This window comes from Paramacrobiotus metropolitanus, unplaced genomic scaffold (genome assembly GCF_019649055.1).
Source record: "Paramacrobiotus metropolitanus isolate TYO unplaced genomic scaffold, Prichtersi_v1.0 Parri_scaffold0000093, whole genome shotgun sequence".
In the NCBI taxonomy this organism is placed as follows: Eukaryota; Metazoa; Tardigrada; class Eutardigrada; order Parachela; family Macrobiotidae; genus Paramacrobiotus; species Paramacrobiotus metropolitanus.
Window position 1 is genome coordinate 154,246 of NW_026570313.1, and position 18,486 is coordinate 172,731.

The 18,486-nt window shown below is 45.7% G+C and overlaps 4 protein-coding genes across 4 annotated transcripts; all 4 read right to left on the reverse strand.

The window, feature by feature from the left end:
• Window positions 1-56: 56 nt before the first annotated feature.
• Window positions 57-5,711, reverse strand: LOC129596632 (zinc metalloproteinase nas-6-like). Its single transcript, XM_055493965.1, has 12 exons — window positions 5,499-5,711; window positions 5,131-5,373; window positions 4,935-5,026; window positions 4,373-4,457; window positions 2,589-2,706; window positions 2,044-2,102; window positions 1,910-1,957; window positions 1,780-1,810; window positions 1,662-1,702; window positions 1,297-1,539; window positions 1,118-1,196; window positions 57-1,056 (listed from the first exon to the last, which is right to left on the reverse strand). Exons 1-12 carry the CDS (start codon window positions 5,584-5,586, stop codon window positions 798-800), a joined length of 1,386 nt encoding a protein of 461 aa, XP_055349940.1. The 5' UTR covers window positions 5,587-5,711; the 3' UTR covers window positions 57-797.
• Window positions 5,712-6,608: 897 nt separating this feature from the next.
• Window positions 6,609-10,270, reverse strand: LOC129596623 (zinc metalloproteinase nas-15-like). The gene is made up of 12 exons (XM_055493954.1): window positions 10,064-10,270; window positions 9,358-9,630; window positions 9,202-9,293; window positions 9,057-9,141; window positions 8,879-8,996; window positions 8,387-8,445; window positions 8,262-8,309; window positions 7,842-7,872; window positions 7,725-7,765; window positions 7,401-7,634; window positions 7,257-7,335; window positions 6,609-6,956 (listed from the first exon to the last, which is right to left on the reverse strand). The coding sequence occupies exons 1-12, from the start codon at window positions 10,143-10,145 to the stop codon at window positions 6,695-6,697; spliced, it is 1,404 nt and encodes a 467-aa protein (XP_055349929.1). The 5' UTR covers window positions 10,146-10,270; the 3' UTR covers window positions 6,609-6,694.
• A 1,765-nt stretch (window positions 10,271-12,035) lies between these two features.
• Window positions 12,036-13,940, reverse strand: LOC129596643 (uncharacterized). The gene is made up of 4 exons (XM_055493977.1): window positions 13,803-13,940; window positions 12,919-13,693; window positions 12,155-12,750; window positions 12,036-12,120 (listed from the first exon to the last, which is right to left on the reverse strand). Exons 2-4 carry the CDS (start codon window positions 13,579-13,581, stop codon window positions 12,036-12,038), a joined length of 1,344 nt encoding a protein of 447 aa, XP_055349952.1. The 5' UTR covers window positions 13,582-13,693; window positions 13,803-13,940.
• A 512-nt stretch (window positions 13,941-14,452) lies between these two features.
• LOC129596617 (zinc metalloproteinase nas-6-like) lies at window positions 14,453-17,629 on the reverse strand. Its single transcript, XM_055493947.1, has 12 exons — window positions 17,441-17,629; window positions 17,235-17,378; window positions 16,806-16,897; window positions 16,640-16,724; window positions 16,452-16,569; window positions 16,224-16,282; window positions 16,113-16,160; window positions 16,017-16,047; window positions 15,923-15,963; window positions 15,607-15,849; window positions 15,041-15,122; window positions 14,453-14,956 (listed from the first exon to the last, which is right to left on the reverse strand). Exons 1-12 carry the CDS (start codon window positions 17,520-17,522, stop codon window positions 14,692-14,694), a joined length of 1,290 nt encoding a protein of 429 aa, XP_055349922.1. The 5' UTR covers window positions 17,523-17,629; the 3' UTR covers window positions 14,453-14,691.
• Window positions 17,630-18,486: the final 857 nt, after the last annotated feature.

Sequence of the window (18,486 nt, forward strand, 5' to 3'; positions counted from 1 at the left end):
GCTGTATAATACTGCATCACATGCCCGCCATCATCCATGTGCCACTAACGCGTGACTCATAAATTCAAGGTTGTAAACTTGTAATATTACTGCCAGTATAAAAAGACACGCCATAATACAGATAATTTGTATGAATCAGATGAATCAGCGTTGCCAGTGAAAATGACCGACAGATTGCTCCAGTTATGTTAAGTAAAGTTACGCGGTACATGGCACCGTAATTCCTGTACATGCAAAGAAACTTTCGCTTTTGCGCAGTCCGCTTAATGGCATTTTATAGACAGACGCTTTGTACACATGGGATTTTTGAAAGCCATTTTCAAAATTCAAAAAATGTCCCACCTTGATTCGTTGTAAAACTTTCTTCATATCTATTATGTGCGTTCATATGCAGAATTCGAAGACGACCAAAGAGACTTTTACTACAGTACAGATAAACCTGTTTGCGTTTTAATTTTTGGAATAGTACTGCGTCTAGTGTTTCGCAACGTTAACCGGATGTTGCGCCCACAAACGATTTTTACACCAAAGTATACATATGATTTGGCTACAGAATGTTATAAAATAATTGTATAAAAAGTGTTTGGGATCTGCGCAAAAGCAAACGTTTTCGTGCATGTACACGAATTTGGTACCATGTACCGGCACACTTCCCTTAAAATCGATGCAATTCACCATCCCAACTTGTTCACATTGATCAGTAACGAAACTGTACAAAACATGTACAAAATGCAGCTTTGTTAAAGGAAGATTCGATACATCGGGTCGGTTCTGGAGCGGATGATTAGAAAACTCGTTTAAGCATCTTCCACCGTGATGCGTTTATAGCAGATGAAATACTGTGGCGTGGACGTCACGCACTCGGCGTCCATGGCATTGGGTGAGCCGCGCGTGATGGTCTTGCAGTTGGCGATCCACACACGCTGCCCACTCTCTAACACGTCCTTGTGCTCCTCCATCACGCCGTGCACGAAGCGCATACTGTTCGGCTGCTCCGAGGCCGGCGCCGCGCTGCGCAGCCGGCAATAATTGCGTCCTTCCGCGAAACGAAAAACCCTAAAAAAGTCCGTTTAGACCGGTAAATTTAATTTCGCCAACGTTCTTTAATCGAACATACTTTTTCTTGGCGATGAAGGAGAAATAGTAGCACTTCTTCTCGCCTACTTGCATCCAACCCTCCTCGGTCGGACATTTACCTAAGTCCAGTAAGAAACATGTGTCTGGAATTCTTCGTTCATGAGCGATAATTACAAAGCGCATTTTTAAGCAATTTTAATTTCTGGTTGTCGTGCGTACTATCGAATTTGGGGTAGGCCAGTTTGATCTTGGTCAGGTCGATGGCGCTGAGGCCGTCGCGCTGGCCCATCTCCTGGACGGACATGCCGGGCGGCAGTTTGTCCGCTTTCGGGCGGATGGTGAAGACGCCGGTCTTCAGCGCAAAGTAGAACTGGCCGTAGTGCATCAGCGACCGAAAGTCGTACTCTTCCCCGAAAGCTGTCATCTCCTCCGCGCTGTACTTCTGGAACTGGCCCAGATTCTCTGTGAAATGCAGTAGCAGGGCGTAAATTATTAGCGGCAGTTTGCAATAAACAGTTACTTGTACAGAGTACAACATGAACCAGACTACGAAAGGACCTTGTAAGAACTGAACATCGTCTTACCTTGCCCGATGTTATCCCAGTTGATCTCTACGTACTTATCCCTAAGACAAGCGATATGAGTTTGATTACGCTAACTGAGTATTAGTGACGTAATATTAATTTTTCAATACTGTCGTACCTGTCGGTGCGCGATTGTTCATGGTAGAAACCTGCAAGGTAAGCAGAAGAATGACAGCGATACTGCAATTAGTAGCAGCACGAACAGGGAAGGGACCACAAAATGGTGACCTTGATCGACATGCCCTCACCGACAACGTGCATCAGCTCGTGGTGGATGAGACCGGCGTCTTTGCATTCTGTAGCAATAACAGATACAGCTGGTATAGAATATCCATTTATGGAAATCAACAACAGTTATACGAAAGGTCAGATGTACACGTACCCGGCATCTGTAGACTGAGCAGCTGCTCGCCACCTTGTCGACCGGTGTATGATTGGCACCTGACGCGCGAACGATGAACTTATTGCAGTGAAATGCAATTCGAACAGAATAGCCGAATTCAATATAAGTTTGTCAAGTTTATTACAACTGCCTTTAAACAAGCTTGTCCCGTTATTTCTAACGTTAAGGTACAGACATCACGTACTTAGCGCGAACTTTCGTCTACCACCATGACAATCTAATCCCCTTAATTGTTAAGGTAACTATGAAGGGGAAAAGGTAATATTTTATAATTTATATCGATAGTTTATGATTTGATTGATATCTGCCATGCATCGATCGTGGCAAAATCCAAATGCCTGTTACGCGTAAAAAGTATGACGCACGTGATGGAGTTGGATTTTAGCGTAACCCGTTATTTTGTAATTGTTGCTGTGTTAATATGCGTCAGAAATTACGGGATAAGCTTGGTGTTTGCTTTGTTAGACAATTTGTTGACACTATGCTTATAATGTAGTCAATCTACTACGTATTGCGGCACCTACCCGACGCCGGGTCCGATGTAGAGGTAGTCGGCCTCGGAAGAGCGCTCCTTGAACTGCACCCCCGTCTTGCCCGTGAAGGACTCCAGCGCCTCCCGCACCTTGGCCGTCTCCAGCGGCCCTGCAGCAAACAATAAGCATGCAATCTGAGAATGTTTCGTTATAAGCGCCGCGTCCTGATCCTAGTTCCGAATAAGTATATGCGAGTGTATAAGTTACGTAATTGACAACGGTGCCATCGCTAATGAGGTGTGATTTCGGCTCTATTGTGTCATTTGGAATGAGACGCTCCACAAGGTTAAGTATATGCGTCTATGGGAAAAACACCAGTGCAGTCCACATTTCCAAGTGTATATGCTCTTCTACTTGTTTTTTCCAAGAACAATCAAAGAGGACTTGTTCAGAACAAAAAGTACTACAAAAATAAACTAATCTTAACAATTTTAGCTGTATCAACAAAATGTCGCACACCATTTTCTACAAAAGTAAATGATGTCCCACGTTATAGCTCTTGCCATATAAACGTAGCCAGGGCGGCGAATTCGCTGTACTTGCATAGCTTTCGTTTACTCTTGTACAGAACCTGTGAAGTGTGAGCGTCATTAACTTGTCGTTACAACGACTGAGAAAAACGATTTATGGCAAGTTTTCAGCAACGACTTACAAATTATGTTGCACTTCTACTGCTTTTACTTTATAATCATACATTTACAACTTATGTATTTGCACTTTTCTACAATTTATCACTAACCTTTAAAATTTTGCATAGAACTAGTTTTGAAAAGTTTAAACGGATCTTTTGAGCATTGCAATTTGCAAGCAAAAAAAATAACGATGTCAATTTTGTAAAAACTTCAGCTCTTATTACTATTTGAAGATATACTGAGACGTTTGCACCGTGATCCAATATCAACAATTTCGCGGAAAGACGTTTTCCTTTATATCATAAAAAGTGTATAGTAGTACCTACTCTAGGACTAGGACTAACTACTAGTATTTTGTAAACATTATCTGAATTATTTACATATCCTGAAGATATTCCAGAAAGGCGCTCCCTATAACATCCTAAATAAACTTTCACAATAAGTATTTAGCGCGCGTTTTTAGAGAATCGCTTTTATAACTAAATTGGCTACTACAACCATTCCATAAGGTCAAGCAATTGTCGCCAGTCGGCCCAGTCCACAGGCTGTTTACAAGATTTTCTGAAACAGTAGTCGTAAGCACAATTCAAAAATATTTTCATTTTCACATTTTGCGTAGCATATAATTTCAACATTGAACTCTCAAACATATTTGCACCATGTCAGTGCAAAATCATGGTTAGATTACTTCCATATATATGGCATTTCAGTAATAAAAGTGTATAACTTTATTTAAATGTGTTATAGTAAGCGACATTAAAAGCAAAACGACATTAAACGACGAAAAAACAGACTGATTCCGAATGGAGTTCTGCATATGGCGGTATATGTCTCACGATATTCTCTCATTCCAAATGACAAGCGCTAGGCACGCTACGCCTCTTATACCCTCGGCACGCCTGATGGTACCGTTGCTAATTCGACTGCTTCGTTACGCACTATTAATCAGCCGCGGCTTGTATCGGATATCAGACGTCTGGCTGCCATCGTTGAAGTGTTGTTGTATTTTGTTGTGTCATGCAAGGTAATTAATAACACTGCTTTTCTTTTTGTGCCTTTTACCACTACCATATGTGCGTACCTTGTATACGAGTATGTACTTTTATATGCTATATATAAGATTGCCGAATATTGTGTACTTACGGAAGTACGAGGATAGTTTGAAGGGGACGACGCCCCGCGGCCACTTGCGGCTGTCGTCGGTGATAAAGTTCTTGCTTTGCTGTTGCTGCAACTCACAAACACACACACATGTAACCCTTCCGGCGACACAACACCGCTGACTCATGCTTTCCCAGCATAGTTTACATCGTAATGGGTTTTGTATGTGATTCGAGCACGCCGAACTAATTATTAATCGTTACACATCTACAATAAAATTTCTGCAAACAAACGACAGCATCCTATAAGACAAAGTCACAACGGCTTCATTAGTTTATCGAATATAAAGTCACAAGGCTTATTAGATGAAATGTTTTTATCTTTCTTAAGCCGTAAACGTTGATATATTTGGATACTGTACTGCTTTTTATAATTTTTATTATCTATTTTCTAAGTCAGAATCACTTGTGACTGAAAAAGAAAAAAATTTAAAAACAAAACAAATTCGCTGAATGTAACAGAAATAAAGCAATTATGTAAAACATAAGATTGTAAATAATGTGAAAATGTAAAAAATGTAAGGCATTAACGCGCAGCCGCGTACCAGCTGTTCCGTGGACTTCATGAGGACGGGATCGTATCCGAGTATGTCGCCTTCGAAGCTCTTGCTCGTCATCATCACTTGCTCAGCCGGCACTGCTCAATTAAAAAGCAATCAGTACCATAAAAATAACAAACAGTTGGTTTATGCAGCATTTCCGGTTCATGCATTTGTCATAATCTGGCAGAGCAGAACGTACATCTCTCGGTGCCGATGAAGTTAAACTGGGGATCAAGATCCGCCAGGGACGGTTCGCCGGGCGCCGTGGTCAGCGCCAGGTCCGGCGTCGGCGTCGTCGATGGATTAGACGCACCGGAAGTACTGGGAACAGCGGTTGACGGTGGTGCCGATGTTGTCGCGGCGGCTTTACCGCTGCATTCGGGAACGGTACCCTCGGGGATCATCTTGCACCAGTTCAGATCGGCGCCGTTGAAATCCCGGTCTGCAGAAAACACGTCGCTTTTTTACTAAATCAGTAACGCGGAGTTTGGCTACTTTGGCAGTCACATTTCGGGCCTTAACGTGGATCCGTTCTGATAACAATGCCAAACGCATAGTATTATTTACCGACGCCGCTGTTGGCTGTACATAGCTGTCGTCCTGCTAAAATAAGCGTGGTCAAATAAAGAACGCGTAGAAGAATTACGGAGAACATTTCTTCGCGAAAAACATTTTTCACACACTGTGCAAAACTCGAAGTGAGAAATGTACGACAAGCGAGCAAGCAACATTAAGTAAAGCGACCATGCTTTTACGATTGTTTGTATCGCTAAAGGTTCAACGTGCCCCCGAGGGAGACCGCCGACAACAAACACCGCATGCGCACATCGTTACTTATTGTCACCGGTCGCCTCGTGGCGGTAACTGTGGTGACTGCGCATTACCGGCCATTTATTACGGCTGTGCATTCATTCATTGACGATAACAGCACGCGCTTTGTCCCGGAAGTTTGTAGCCGCGATGTGCTCCGGCGTAAAACTGAATTGCGGATATGATTGTGACTGACAAAAATGCCTGTCTACCGGAAGTACGCAAAAAGTACGCATGCGCCACAAACAGTATTAATAAATAGAATAATTTCTTGGAACACCGCATTGAGACAGAGTTTCTAGTTGTACGCTGATACATGACGCTGCAAATTGTAATAACGACGCCGCGACGTCCCGGTGACCGGCAGAACTGGAGCACAGTACATTGAATCGTCGATGTCGTTCACGTTAGAAACGTTGACGCTACGTACAGAATCATCCAACGAACGAAAACGAAACGAAGACCTCAGCGGCGTGACCAGCCCCTCAGGCACGCGGCTACTTTAACCATGACGCCTGACCGGAAGTCAGTAGTTCCAGCACTTTTATCGTTATAATAAAAGTCACTTTACATGTGCTGTATTATTTTTTATTACAAATTTCTATTTTTTTTTGTTACTGTACTACGGTACATGTCCAGTGTAAGACCGTTTTTACTCTTTTTTTTGTACCGAACTTTTGTGTATTTTATTGGGAGACGAACTGCCTAAGCCGTTGTTAATTACGACGTAGAGCAGTTGTAGAAGAATCGTAGAATTATTTTTTGTGAGCCAAATACTGGGAGGAAATTTGTATGGTGGATTTGTTTTGCGTAGCAAACGTTTTTCCGATGCTAGAAGAATTAATGTAAATAATCTTTAATCACAGATTCACAACATATCAGGGCGCTACATTATATGAGCGCTTAGTTGACTAAACAGGGAACTGTGCACAGTTGTATTTTCAGTGGCTAGGTCACTCGACAGCGTTGGCATCTAGGCGTTTATAGCAGACAAAGTACTGTCCGGCCTCGGCGGTGCACTCGGCGTTGTCGTCGGCGGTGTTGGTGTTGCGCGCGATGGTCTTGCAGTTGGCGATCCAGACGGCGTCCTCCGGCTGCAAGACGCCGCTGCTCTCCATCACGCTGTATATGTACCGCAGACTGTTGGGCTGCTCCGTGGCCAACGCGGCGCTGTGCAGCCGGCAGTAATTGCGCGCTTCCGCGAACCGGGCGACCCTGGCAATTAAACGTTAAGAAAGCATAAGAAAACATAAGAAAACAAAAAAAAAATGTTGAAGTGATTTGTGTTGAATGAATCCTTTGACATAAGTTGCTATTCACAGAGTAACCAATAATAATTAAAGCTTCAACTAAATTATAACTTTTGAAATAGGTACCTTTGAAATCGTAATACGTAGTAATAAAAAATTATTAGCGTGATATTGCATAAATTATGCTAGAACAAATCTTTAAAATTATTTATTAGATTTCCTGTAAGTTAAAATTGTTGTTTTTGGTGGTTTCGTCAGCACGCACTTTTTGTCGGCTTGAAAAGAGAAGAAGTAGCACTTCTTGTCGCCCGGCTGCACCCAGCCCTTCTCCGTGGGACAGCGACCTAAAGGTCATCGTGAAATATATATGCGCCTTAACCGATCATTAAGTAAAGGAGAAATAGTGTACTGTCGAATTTCGGATAGGCCAGTTTGATTTTGATGACGTCGACGGCGCTGAGGGACACGCGTTGTCCCACCGCCTGGGTGGCGTTGGTGTCGTTGCTCCGCGGGCGGATGGTGAAGACGCCGGGATCCAGGGCGAAGTCGTACTGTCCAAAGTGCATCAGCGAGCGGTAGTCGTACTCTTCGCCAAACGCTGTTATCTCCGCGGCGGTATACTTTTGGAACTGTCCATGGTTTTCTGCGATACACAAACCTCCTCAGTGTGACCTCTTAGAGGGACTGATTAAGCAATGGCTCAGTCATTAATAATTTAATCAATAATGAATACCAACAGCGATGTTTTCCCAGTTGATCTCCACGTAGCGGTCGCTGTAATATGACGAACATATGTAAATGCCGGCATTTTCGTTATGTGATTGAATGGAGGCAGTCCCATGCCACATACCGGTCCGTTCGCGATTGCTCGTGGTAAAAGCCTGGAAGTAAAGAAGTCATATACTGCATTGATACACGCTCGTTATAATGATACCGGTACCATACTTCGACGGTTGGTAATGGTAGGTATTATACTTCGACTTCCTTCTTATTCCGGACATTTTCACAATATGAATTTACGTACCGAACACCAGAGACATGGCATTCTCCGCGTTAATTGTCCCTCAGAACAAAAACCTTTTAAAAATTGATTACGCGATAACTATACTCGAGATTGATAAAAAATTATCAAGTTTTCTAAGGTGCAGCAGTTAACGCGGAGAACAACGTGTCCGGCACGCGGATTTATACTGTGAATTGTGCGAAATGCAAAAGGCGAAATGCGAAACGTCTTTACATGAGAGAGAATTAAACGTTAAGGTACCCTTACCGACTGCATGCATGAGTTGGTGGTGTATTACACCGCTGCTTTTGCACGCTGCCAAAAAAAGAGCCTTCATATTATTATAGTCCGATAAATAATTATTAATTAATTAATAATCGAAGCGTACGCACCCGGCATCTGCAGACTGAGCAGCTGCTGGCCGCCGTGTTGACCGGTGAAGGACTGGCAGCTGTACAATATAATTACCAATTTAGCATAATCTAGACAGTATGCATATTATTCATGTTACTCTTCTAATTATGTATCTCAGTTATTACAAATCTATGCAGGCGATATTCTGTATATTGGCTGATGCCGAATAACAAGATTTTATAGGCCGTATAATGACCAGCCGGCATTCTGCGATGAATTAGCTTCATAACGGAAACGGTTGTTGCCGTATTTACATAAACAACCACCACCGTCAAACGTGCGTCTTCGCTGAACTACCGCGGTACGGAATGCAATTCTCCCGTGGGCGGTGTCAGGCAACGATGAATTATGGTCTCGTACTGGGTATTAATCAGCTGTGTTGCGATACACACACAACGTCTACGCACGTGCGCCATATGTTCCCAATTCCGGCTGAAACTCTTACTCGCGAAGTACACGTAGTCACCTACCCGATGCCGGGTCCGATGTACAGGTAGTCGGCCTCTACCGTCCGCACCTTGAACTGCACACCGGTCTTCCCGGTAAAGGTCTGCAGGGAGGCGCGCACCTGTTGCGCATCCAGAGGCCCTGCAGAATAACTTGCCTACAGTAACGGAAGTCCAGGGTGTAGCACCGAATGAGGCTTACGAAAATATGGCGACATGACGTAGACGACCGTCGCTTTGGGCCATTTCTTCTTGTCGTCGGTGATGAAGGTCTTGCTTTGCTGCTTCTATTAACGCACCCCAATGTAAATAATTTACTGGAAATTATGCGGGGTTCCTGGACGTACCAGTTGGTCGGTGGAGGGCGGAATGTTGGGATCATATCCCAGAATATCCCCTTCGAAGCTCCCGGCGGCCGACATAACGCGATCGGCCGGTACTACAGGCACACAACATTCGCTAATAAAATATCCGAGGGATGCACCCGGGTTCCCTGTACGTACGGGGTTCGTTGCCCAGACTGCGGAAGGCCGGGTCGATGATGTGCTCCGTGTCGGAGGGACGTTGCCGTGGCGGGGCCGGAGATAGTGGCGGTGGCTGTTCCGCGTCCGCCATCATCCCTGCGTCCGCCTCCTCCGTGCTGCTGGACGCGACGCCCGGCGTCGGTGTCGTTACGGGGATCGGTCTGCCCTTCCGGCGGCCCTGACAGCTGGGGAAGCTGTTCTCCGGGATGTACTTGCACCATTCCAGGTTGGCGCCGTTGATGAAGCGCGCATCTACCCGAACACATCCCAAATACTTTTAATAAGTATCACGGAACAAGTACAAACCGGGTACTCTGAAAAAAATTATAACAGAAACACTTCCTCAATGCTATCCTGATCGGGAATCGTACCCATTAATCAAGCACATCGCTGTTTTTATTTCTCGCACAGGTAACAGCCATCATATTGATCATAACGAAAAAGTGCAAGCGCGGGCACGCTACTTTATAGTCAAATTTTAAACATTGAAAAAACAACCAAAATCTCTATGCCCCTCTGGATTAAACGGTATTTAACACAGCTGTAGCGTTTCCTTTAATGACAGCCAAGTAAAAAACGTTGCTTAAGAAAAGCAATACAACGCGCTTCTCCAGTCAATTCATGAATTTTCTGGCCCATTAAATTACGCACGGCGGATAATCATTTCACCGTGGTTAATCCTTACCGACTTCCTTATTGGCCGCTGACCATTGCGCCTTGCAGGCGCACAGGACGAACACGATGACGGTCGCAGTCAGTGTCACCATTTTTCCGACCAAATTATCCGATGCTTAATGGATCACGTAAAAAATTGCTATGACTCGTCGAACAAGCTCGGTGTGAATACGGATATTATCGCAGGTGTAATTGTGTTCGATGTTTTATGGGGCGTCATTACCAGCAGCTTGATTATTTATTTATCCGCAAGCCATCTATCAATCTGAAAGATATCCCGACAACATGTTGTTTAACAGGTATTAATTTTAATTGCACGACGCGTTTACGACTTTTCGCCATGTGATACGTACGTGTCTCAAACTCGATCGTACGAGCTGTGTAGTACTGTGTACAGGCTCAATCGGATAATTATTTAACCGGCTTTCTGCTTCCTTTTCACTTTTTTGCTCTTTTTTGTGTGCCTTCAGAGAAACATTCTGTCCATTCAAAATTTCGCCGAAGCGGAAGTAGAGAAACGTATGTATCTGTACAAATTGTCATAATTATAGTACTAATTTTAGGGATGCACTGGAATTATTGGGATCCATCACCTTGTAGCAGATAAAGAAGCGCGTTGCATATCACGGATATAGACACTCGTGGTGGATATAATATTAATTCTGTCATGGACATGGACAAGTACGTATAGTCGTATACATATGTACGGATCAGGGGCTACAAAAGACCCCCGTCGACCATGTTATCTCTGTTTAAGCTAGATTGGACCACGTATTAATAATACGTGGTCGCTGACTGTCGCACGGAAAACGTCGCTGACTGTTATAATACGGTATTATAACAGTCAGCGACGTTTTCTGATCTGGAAACTGATTATTGTTTGTATGGATACAGTTTCTACAGCTTATGATATCTCCCGCTTGACCTCTACGTCTGGTAGAGATCCTGCAGTTGTAGATGGCAAACAAAACACCGAAGCTACACGCTGTACACGTATGTAACGGGAGATGGAACATCGAATAATAATAATGGCCCTCTTATTAATGATTGTTTTGAAAAACAGTACGTGTCACAACAGATGGCTAATCACACTCAGATAAATGGGAAAATAAGAACATGAACTACATACACGGTACACCAGAATATATGATCATAAAAATACATGCGTAACCTGTAATACATGCGTAAGCTGTTCAAGAGTCGAACCCAAAATTAAAAACGACAAGAGTGGCTGATGCAGCGATGGCCAAATTAAAGCAATAAAAGCGATGCAGCGACTTAACTATAGGTACAAGCCCGTTTCAAAACCTTCATCAGCCCGTTTCAGCGCCGGAACCATGACTGTCGACCCATACACCACTGCATTTGGACGAGAAAATGCCGGGTAATACGCGACAGCTTGGCCAGACTGGCCAGCTGTAAGTGCTCCACGCCGTCCACGCACCACTTCTTGCCGCGGTAATGCGCGGAAGGACGCGGATCGGCCGACTGCAGCGCGCACAGCATCTGCAAAACGTAATCACCGTGCAGTGCTGTTCAAGCCAGAAAACGACACTCACGACCTTTACATTTACAGCCTCGACCGCCACGAGGGCGACGGCGAAAAAAACTATTAGGAAATAAAAAACTTTAAAATTGCCTAAAAAAAGGAAAAACTAAGAAACCTAAAAAGTACTATTAAACCTAAGAAATAACCTAAAGAAAGAAAACCTAAACTTAGACTTAAGAACCGTAAGAAAGAGGTTTAGCAAAAACGCCAGCCGGAATTCTTGGCTGGTCGACGAATTTCCGTGAGCCAGCCCGGAGAACCTCAACCACATCCACCAAAACCAGGACAAAGTGTAAATCGTACCGTGCAGACGACGGTCCGTTTCTCATCTCCAATAAGGTTGAGCCAGATTAAGAGAGCGCGCAGCTCCTGCTCCTGCTCCGGCGGTGGCGGCAGCGCCGGCAGCGCCGAGTCCATCGCCTCCCACAGCGCTCTACGGAGTCGCCCACCCATCGGCAGGCGCGTGGTCGGCAGGTCCATCTCCACACTGACGCTTTTCTCCGTCCAGCCGTTGAGCCCTTTGCGAAGAAAACAGCAGCCGTGCAGGTGGACAGCGCAGCGGGCAAGCGGCCGCACGCGGCAATCCAATCCTCCAGCTGGTACCCACTGCGGCGGCCAATGTCCCGGAGGGGCGCCGGGTCCGCCTGGTGCAGGACGCATTCAGCATGGGCATCCCTCGTGGCGGCGCCGCCGTTAATCTGCAGGTCCCACTGGCAATGGTGCAGATGCAGGCTGCGCAGACGGATCCCCGGGCGGCGGTGCTGCGCCACGTAGTGGACCATCTGGCACAGCATCATCGTCTCCTGGATGGCCAGCGGGGAGTGGCGCTCGTAGGCCTGCACCACCAGGTCCTGCGTGTCCGCCTGCAGGCGGTGGTACAGCGTGGCCAAGGCCCGAAAGTGGTCGAAGCACCGCTGGGAGTCTGCGTAGTCCCCGACCCACAGACGGCCGCTCAGCTCCGGCTCATCCAGCGCCCGCTGCCACTCTCCGCAGACCGCGCGCAGCCCCATCTGCGTCACCGTGTCCAAGTGGGCAAACACTTGCCGCCACACCTTCATCGGCAGTGCCACTTCGTCGCAGGTGGCCGGGATCTCGTCCGACAGTGCCGACAGGCGTATCAGCTCCGCTTGGAAACTGGCCAGCGACACCTGCAAAACCGGCCGGTATATTATTATAATTATTGCAATTCAACAGCCAAACTCCATTAACGGAGATTTCAACAGGCTACTGAAAACTTCTGTTTGATCATTTTAAAGTTGTGTACTTTCTTGGTTTGATTTTGTGAGATAAAAGTTACCCACCGGGAAATTGCTTACCAGATAACGCAATCCGCGGGGATCATATCGTCCCGACTCTTCCAAATCCGGCTGGTAAATGTACTCCAGACGGCGCTCCACGAGCTCGACCACGTTCGCGTCACAGGGAAAGTGAAAGTCCCGCAGGGTATCATTATTCAAGCGCTTGATGAGCTCCGCGGCTTCTTCCGCGGACAGGGAGGGGAATGCATCGTCCAAGGCCAGACTGCGCTTGCCGAAGGTGTCGGAACGGACGTGACGCTGCGCTGCCAGGGCGGCTGTCTGCGGCCAACGGATGCGGGAAAGGGGAAGGAAATCCGTGCAGGGCCCTCCGCCGTCTGGACACACCCAGTGGACGATGGCCCCGTCGTACCGTCCCAGTGCCTGACCGCCGCCCAAGTTAACCGCTTCCCCCGCCAGCCACACCAACGCACCCACCGACATCGCCGGCACCAGCACTTCCACGGGAAGGCGCGCGAATTCGGTAGGGCATGGGCTCTCCAGTAAGGAGCTGGCCGGGTTGAGCAGGAGGCGTTCGAAGGGGAAGTACTCGCGTCGCTGATGGGGATAGAGCAGATCGACGAAGAGGCCGTTGTCCGCCAGGTCCACCACGCGTCCGTACCGCACTATCCCGCCGTCGTCCAGAACGTCCACGCTGTTAGCGTAGCACATGAGGCTGAGCATGGCGGAGGAGGTTTTCGTTAAGAAATGGAATAGGACAATTCGGGTTTCGGCGCAGTTATTCACCCGACTGAACAGCGGAGTTTTGGTCACTCAAACGTCCTTTTCTTTACAACTGCAGTGCAAAGATACTATCACAATTAAAAAAAAAACATAAAGCGCAATCAAATTATTAAGCATTAATTCATATTTTATACGGTAAAGAAAAACACTGTTTAATGTACCGTCAAATCTTGGAGCAGGTAAAGAACGGTCAAAGTCAAATTAAGCAAGCAGTTGTATTACGACAGCACGACATCAAGAAAAATTCAAAAGGAAGAAAATTCCGCAAGCCACTGTACAGTGATCACACACAATATTCTAACTGAATCAGCCAAAGATGGCTGCTTGTACACAGTCATGCAAATTTTTCATTTGATCCAGTGGCATTCGCAGCGAACGAAAATGCACCGGCGGCTAATACCGCCGTATTCAAACCGCCTTTTCCGAGAAAAAGGCGGGTTAAAGATTATCCTTTTATTGAAGAAGCTTTCAGTTTCGAACGCGATTCGGAAAGAGATGTACGGTAGTACGTACAGGCGTCATGTACAAGCACGTCTCGTAATTTTCAAATATCTGTACCTCTCGTTCAAGGTACAGCTGTAAATACGTGTTTTAATAGCGCGAAGTTTGCGCTATGAACGATTGCCACTACATTACGGATATCCAAATTTTTACAAAAGTGGTAGAACCGTAATTTGGTGTAAGAACGATTTTCATATTAAATGTGCATTCATGAGCAATATATAAGGTACATCGGTGCATCTTGCAGCTTTTGATACACCTGATTGCGATTAAACGTTTTGGAATTTTCTGACACCTAAGAAGTCCGTAACTCTCCATTCGGATGTTGCGCGCTCAAACAGTTTTCACGCCGATATAACCACACTTTTAAACTTAACAAGGGAACAATGTTTGCTCGCAGCATCTTGCTCTTAATAATCGCTATTGCTTTATCAGCCTTAATGTCTGTGCAACTACAGAATGCTTCCCCAAACCGTCAACTTCCACCAAAGCTTTGCGGTTATACTTAAAAAACCGTTAACACTCCTGTACATTCAACGGTATGTTCGCTTAAGAAGCATCATTGGGATCCATCTTCTTATAGCAGACAAAAAAGCGCGGCGCCTCATCGGCGATACACTCGGAGAACGCGGCGTCGCTGGTGGTGCTGGAGAGGGTCTTGCAGTTGACAATCCACACCAGATCCTTGGCCGTCACCTGGTTGGCGTGCTCGTCCATGATGCTGTGGATGTAGCGCAGACCGTTCTTGGCTTCGCTGGCCGGTGCGGCGTTGTACACGCGGCAATAATTCCGGGCTTCCACAAACTGCGACGCCCTGTTGTCAACCAAAGACAGTCGGTTTTATTTATGTATTAACCGACATAGTTTCTTAGATTTCTTAGGTTTCTTAGACACTTGCCTCTTCTTGGCGATGAAGGAGAAATAGTAGCACTTTTTCTCGCCTAATTTCAGCCAGCCAGGCTCCTCGGTGGGACATCTGTCTGGATAGATACTTATATATATCACGTGACAGAAATGTTAAATATTTTGTTTTTTATTCGACAATCACCCGATAATATTTTTTTCTTCGACATTTGGGTGTGAAACATTTTGAATTAAGTGATTTTTTACTGAAATAAATTTAAACTTGAAAAACATCTGCCGTCTGAAAAGAAAAATGTGCGGAAAACAAATTTATTCGCTTGCAACCTGAAACCGTCACACAAACGTAATATTTATACTCACCTTTAGAAGATTTCTGTACGAAGAATAGCCATGTACTTTCCATTAAATAATATTAATTTATTATATAACAATTTGTCAAATTATTGTCTTACAAAAATTAGTAAAAATATTTTTCTCAAATTTTGGATATCATTAATTTAATATACGTAAGTCATTTCAAAAACGCCCGCAGTTATTTGATGTACGAGTATATTCTAATATATCGACATATGTAGCCGAAAAAACATAATTCTCGCTTACTGTCCATTTTCGGGTAGGCCAGTTTCATCTTGAGCAGATCGACACGGCTCATGCCGTCGCGCTGGCCCATGATCTCCGGGACAACGCCGGGCGGCAGTTTGCCAGGGCGCGGCTGGATGGTGAAGACCTTGGGATCCTTGGCGAAATCGAACTTGCCATAGTGCAGGATGGAGCCGAAGTCGTACGGCTCACCAAAGGCCGTTATCTCCTGGGCGCTGTACTTTTGAAACTGCGGTACATTCTCTATAAAACAAACCGGCGGCCGTCGTTCCCACGGTCTGTACTGGTGGGAATTCGTGGCGCTGTGGTCACTTACCGGGCGCGATGTTGCTCCAGTTGATCTCCACATAATCATCTCTATCAACACGACATTTTTAGCTCGGTAAAATAAATTTCAATCACCTACACACCTGTCAGTGCGCGATTGTTCATGGTAAAAACCTAAAAGTAGCAAAAAGTACAAATACTTTTTCGGTGTGTGGAAAATTTAAAAGTGCAGTGCTCACCCATCAAATGCATCAGTTCGTGATGAATAATTCCTTCGCCTTTGCACCCTATTATATGCAACAAAGTTTTATAATAATTTTTATTCCCGTTGCGATAAATGGAAATTGTACCGGGGATCTGGAGACTCAATTGCTGTCGTCCGCCCTGCCTGCCGGTAAACGACTGGCATCTACAAAACATAAGATAACATTTTCTGCATAGGAAAAGCTGCATTATCAGTCCCTTTAGCGCGCGGCTACTTAAACAACGACAGCTGATGGAAGTCCGCGGTTGCCTTTCAAGCATTTCTTATTCAAATGGCAATAAAATTCGGTTAGGTGCGCGTTCGGCATACGCACCCGACTCCCGGTCCGATGTAAACATAATCCCCCTCTGTAGTCCGCTCCACGAACTGGATCCCAGTTTTGGCCGTGAAGGTCTCCAGTGCCTTCCTGATAGCGCTGCCATCCAGCGGACCTGCGGCCGACCTACGCACGTTAGCGTTACCATTCGCCGGCGGTGTGCAGTGGAACGACCGGACACTTACGGAAATAGGGCGACACCTTGATGGGAACGACGCCCTTGGGCCACTTCTTCGCCTCGTCCGTGATGAAGTTCTTACTCTGCTGCTTCTAAACCACGGACCGCGGATTAACCGAACGTACGTGATCAAATTAACCGATCACGTGATCAAATGTTGCAAATTTATTTACGAGGGTGTCGGTGCTCTCCATCATGCCGGGATCGTAGCCGAGGATGTCACCTTCGAAGCTGCCGGCGGCGGTCAAGACTTTATCCGGTGGCACTGTAAAACCAGCACAGTGTATAATCGCTAATCGCAGCGAAATTCGCGGAAACCGGCGTAGTTGCGGGACATTTGGCCGCGGGACAATTCGTCGTCTGACACTGATCGGCTGGAAATTTGTTTTCATGGACAGTTCATTTTTGTGGCCAATGGTCATATCACGACTCATGTAAGTTTTCGTAGCCATAAACCTTCCCCGAAATTTCCGCCTCTCAAAAGTCGGGCGAAGAAAATATCACGTAAACAAAACTGTAGCGCAACGAGGTGTTCCAAATAAATTGTCGTTTTGACGTAACAAGTGGGGTAGAAATGTCCCGCGACCACGGCTGCAACCTACACTGTGCCGTTCCGATAAAGTGGAACTCCGGGTCGACCACGGTAGGTACCGAGGGAGCGCTGGAAGCCCCGTCCTTGCACTCCGGGAACGTCCCTTCCGGGACCAACTTACACCACTCCATGTCCGCATTCTTAAACTCAGTGTCTGCAATCAGACAATCTTTCCACGTTTAAAACAGTCATTAATAATAACCCCTTTCTTCATACCGATGTCTCTGTCGGCTACCAATAACACTGCTAATATTCCAATAATCAGGGAAGGGTAAATAAACACGATTCTTGGCAGCATTTTCCACGGTCACGGGGCACGGAAAGACGCGCGACAGCGCAGCACGTCGCACAAACAGGGTCCACAATCTTGGCGCTGTGGCGGTCCAGTGCAAGTGAATGTATAAGGCAGTCCATGTTGACGAGGCTGGCTGCGGCAGCTGGCTTTGGAAGTGCTACACTGCGTGACTGTTTTCGCCTAAGGTAGTGCAGCTACAACTGCACGGCCCGGTGTTTGCGGAAAACTCTGCAGGATTAACGACATTCCTGCAATTAATCAATTAATCACCGGTGCATAATTGCCTAAGGGTGGAATATTACGCAGACATAATTACGTGTACAATACATTACGGTGCTTATACCCAGTTTTCGTTCATTTAAATGCCGGCGTACGGGTATCGGTTGATACTTGACAGTTGACACTGCTCATCAGAGTGATCAGACGATGCGTGCACAACTTGGACTGGTTTTCACTAATTTATTCCTAATGTTTGGAAGTTATGGTTTTGTGGCGAAAATCAAAAAGAAAAGAATGGGCATTCTCGAAAACGGTCAAGACAAAAACTCGCTTTACTCTGCCATTCCGAGCGGTTACAATTGCGTCAAGCACCGGAAGTCCCTGAATTTTCTTTCTTTTGAAATTTTCGGCTTAGAGAATTGTCGTGAAATATACGAGTATTATTATGTTAGGCAGATTTTTATACGAGCGCGGGCTGTTCACAAGGAAATCGCTCATGAGCCAGGGGTACTGGAACGATTCTATGCGCCTCCCGCACTTTGAGGTTTTGATTCCGTAACTTTCACAATATGAATTCGCGTGCCGGACACCAGAGGTATGGTATTCTCTACATTGTACATGTACACATTCGAAAACTTGATAACTATTAATTAATCTCGTATACAAGCCTGTATAAAAACAATGACTATCACGTAATCAATTTTTGAAGATATTTTCGTGTGGAAGAACGCAAGGAAACCCTGTCTCT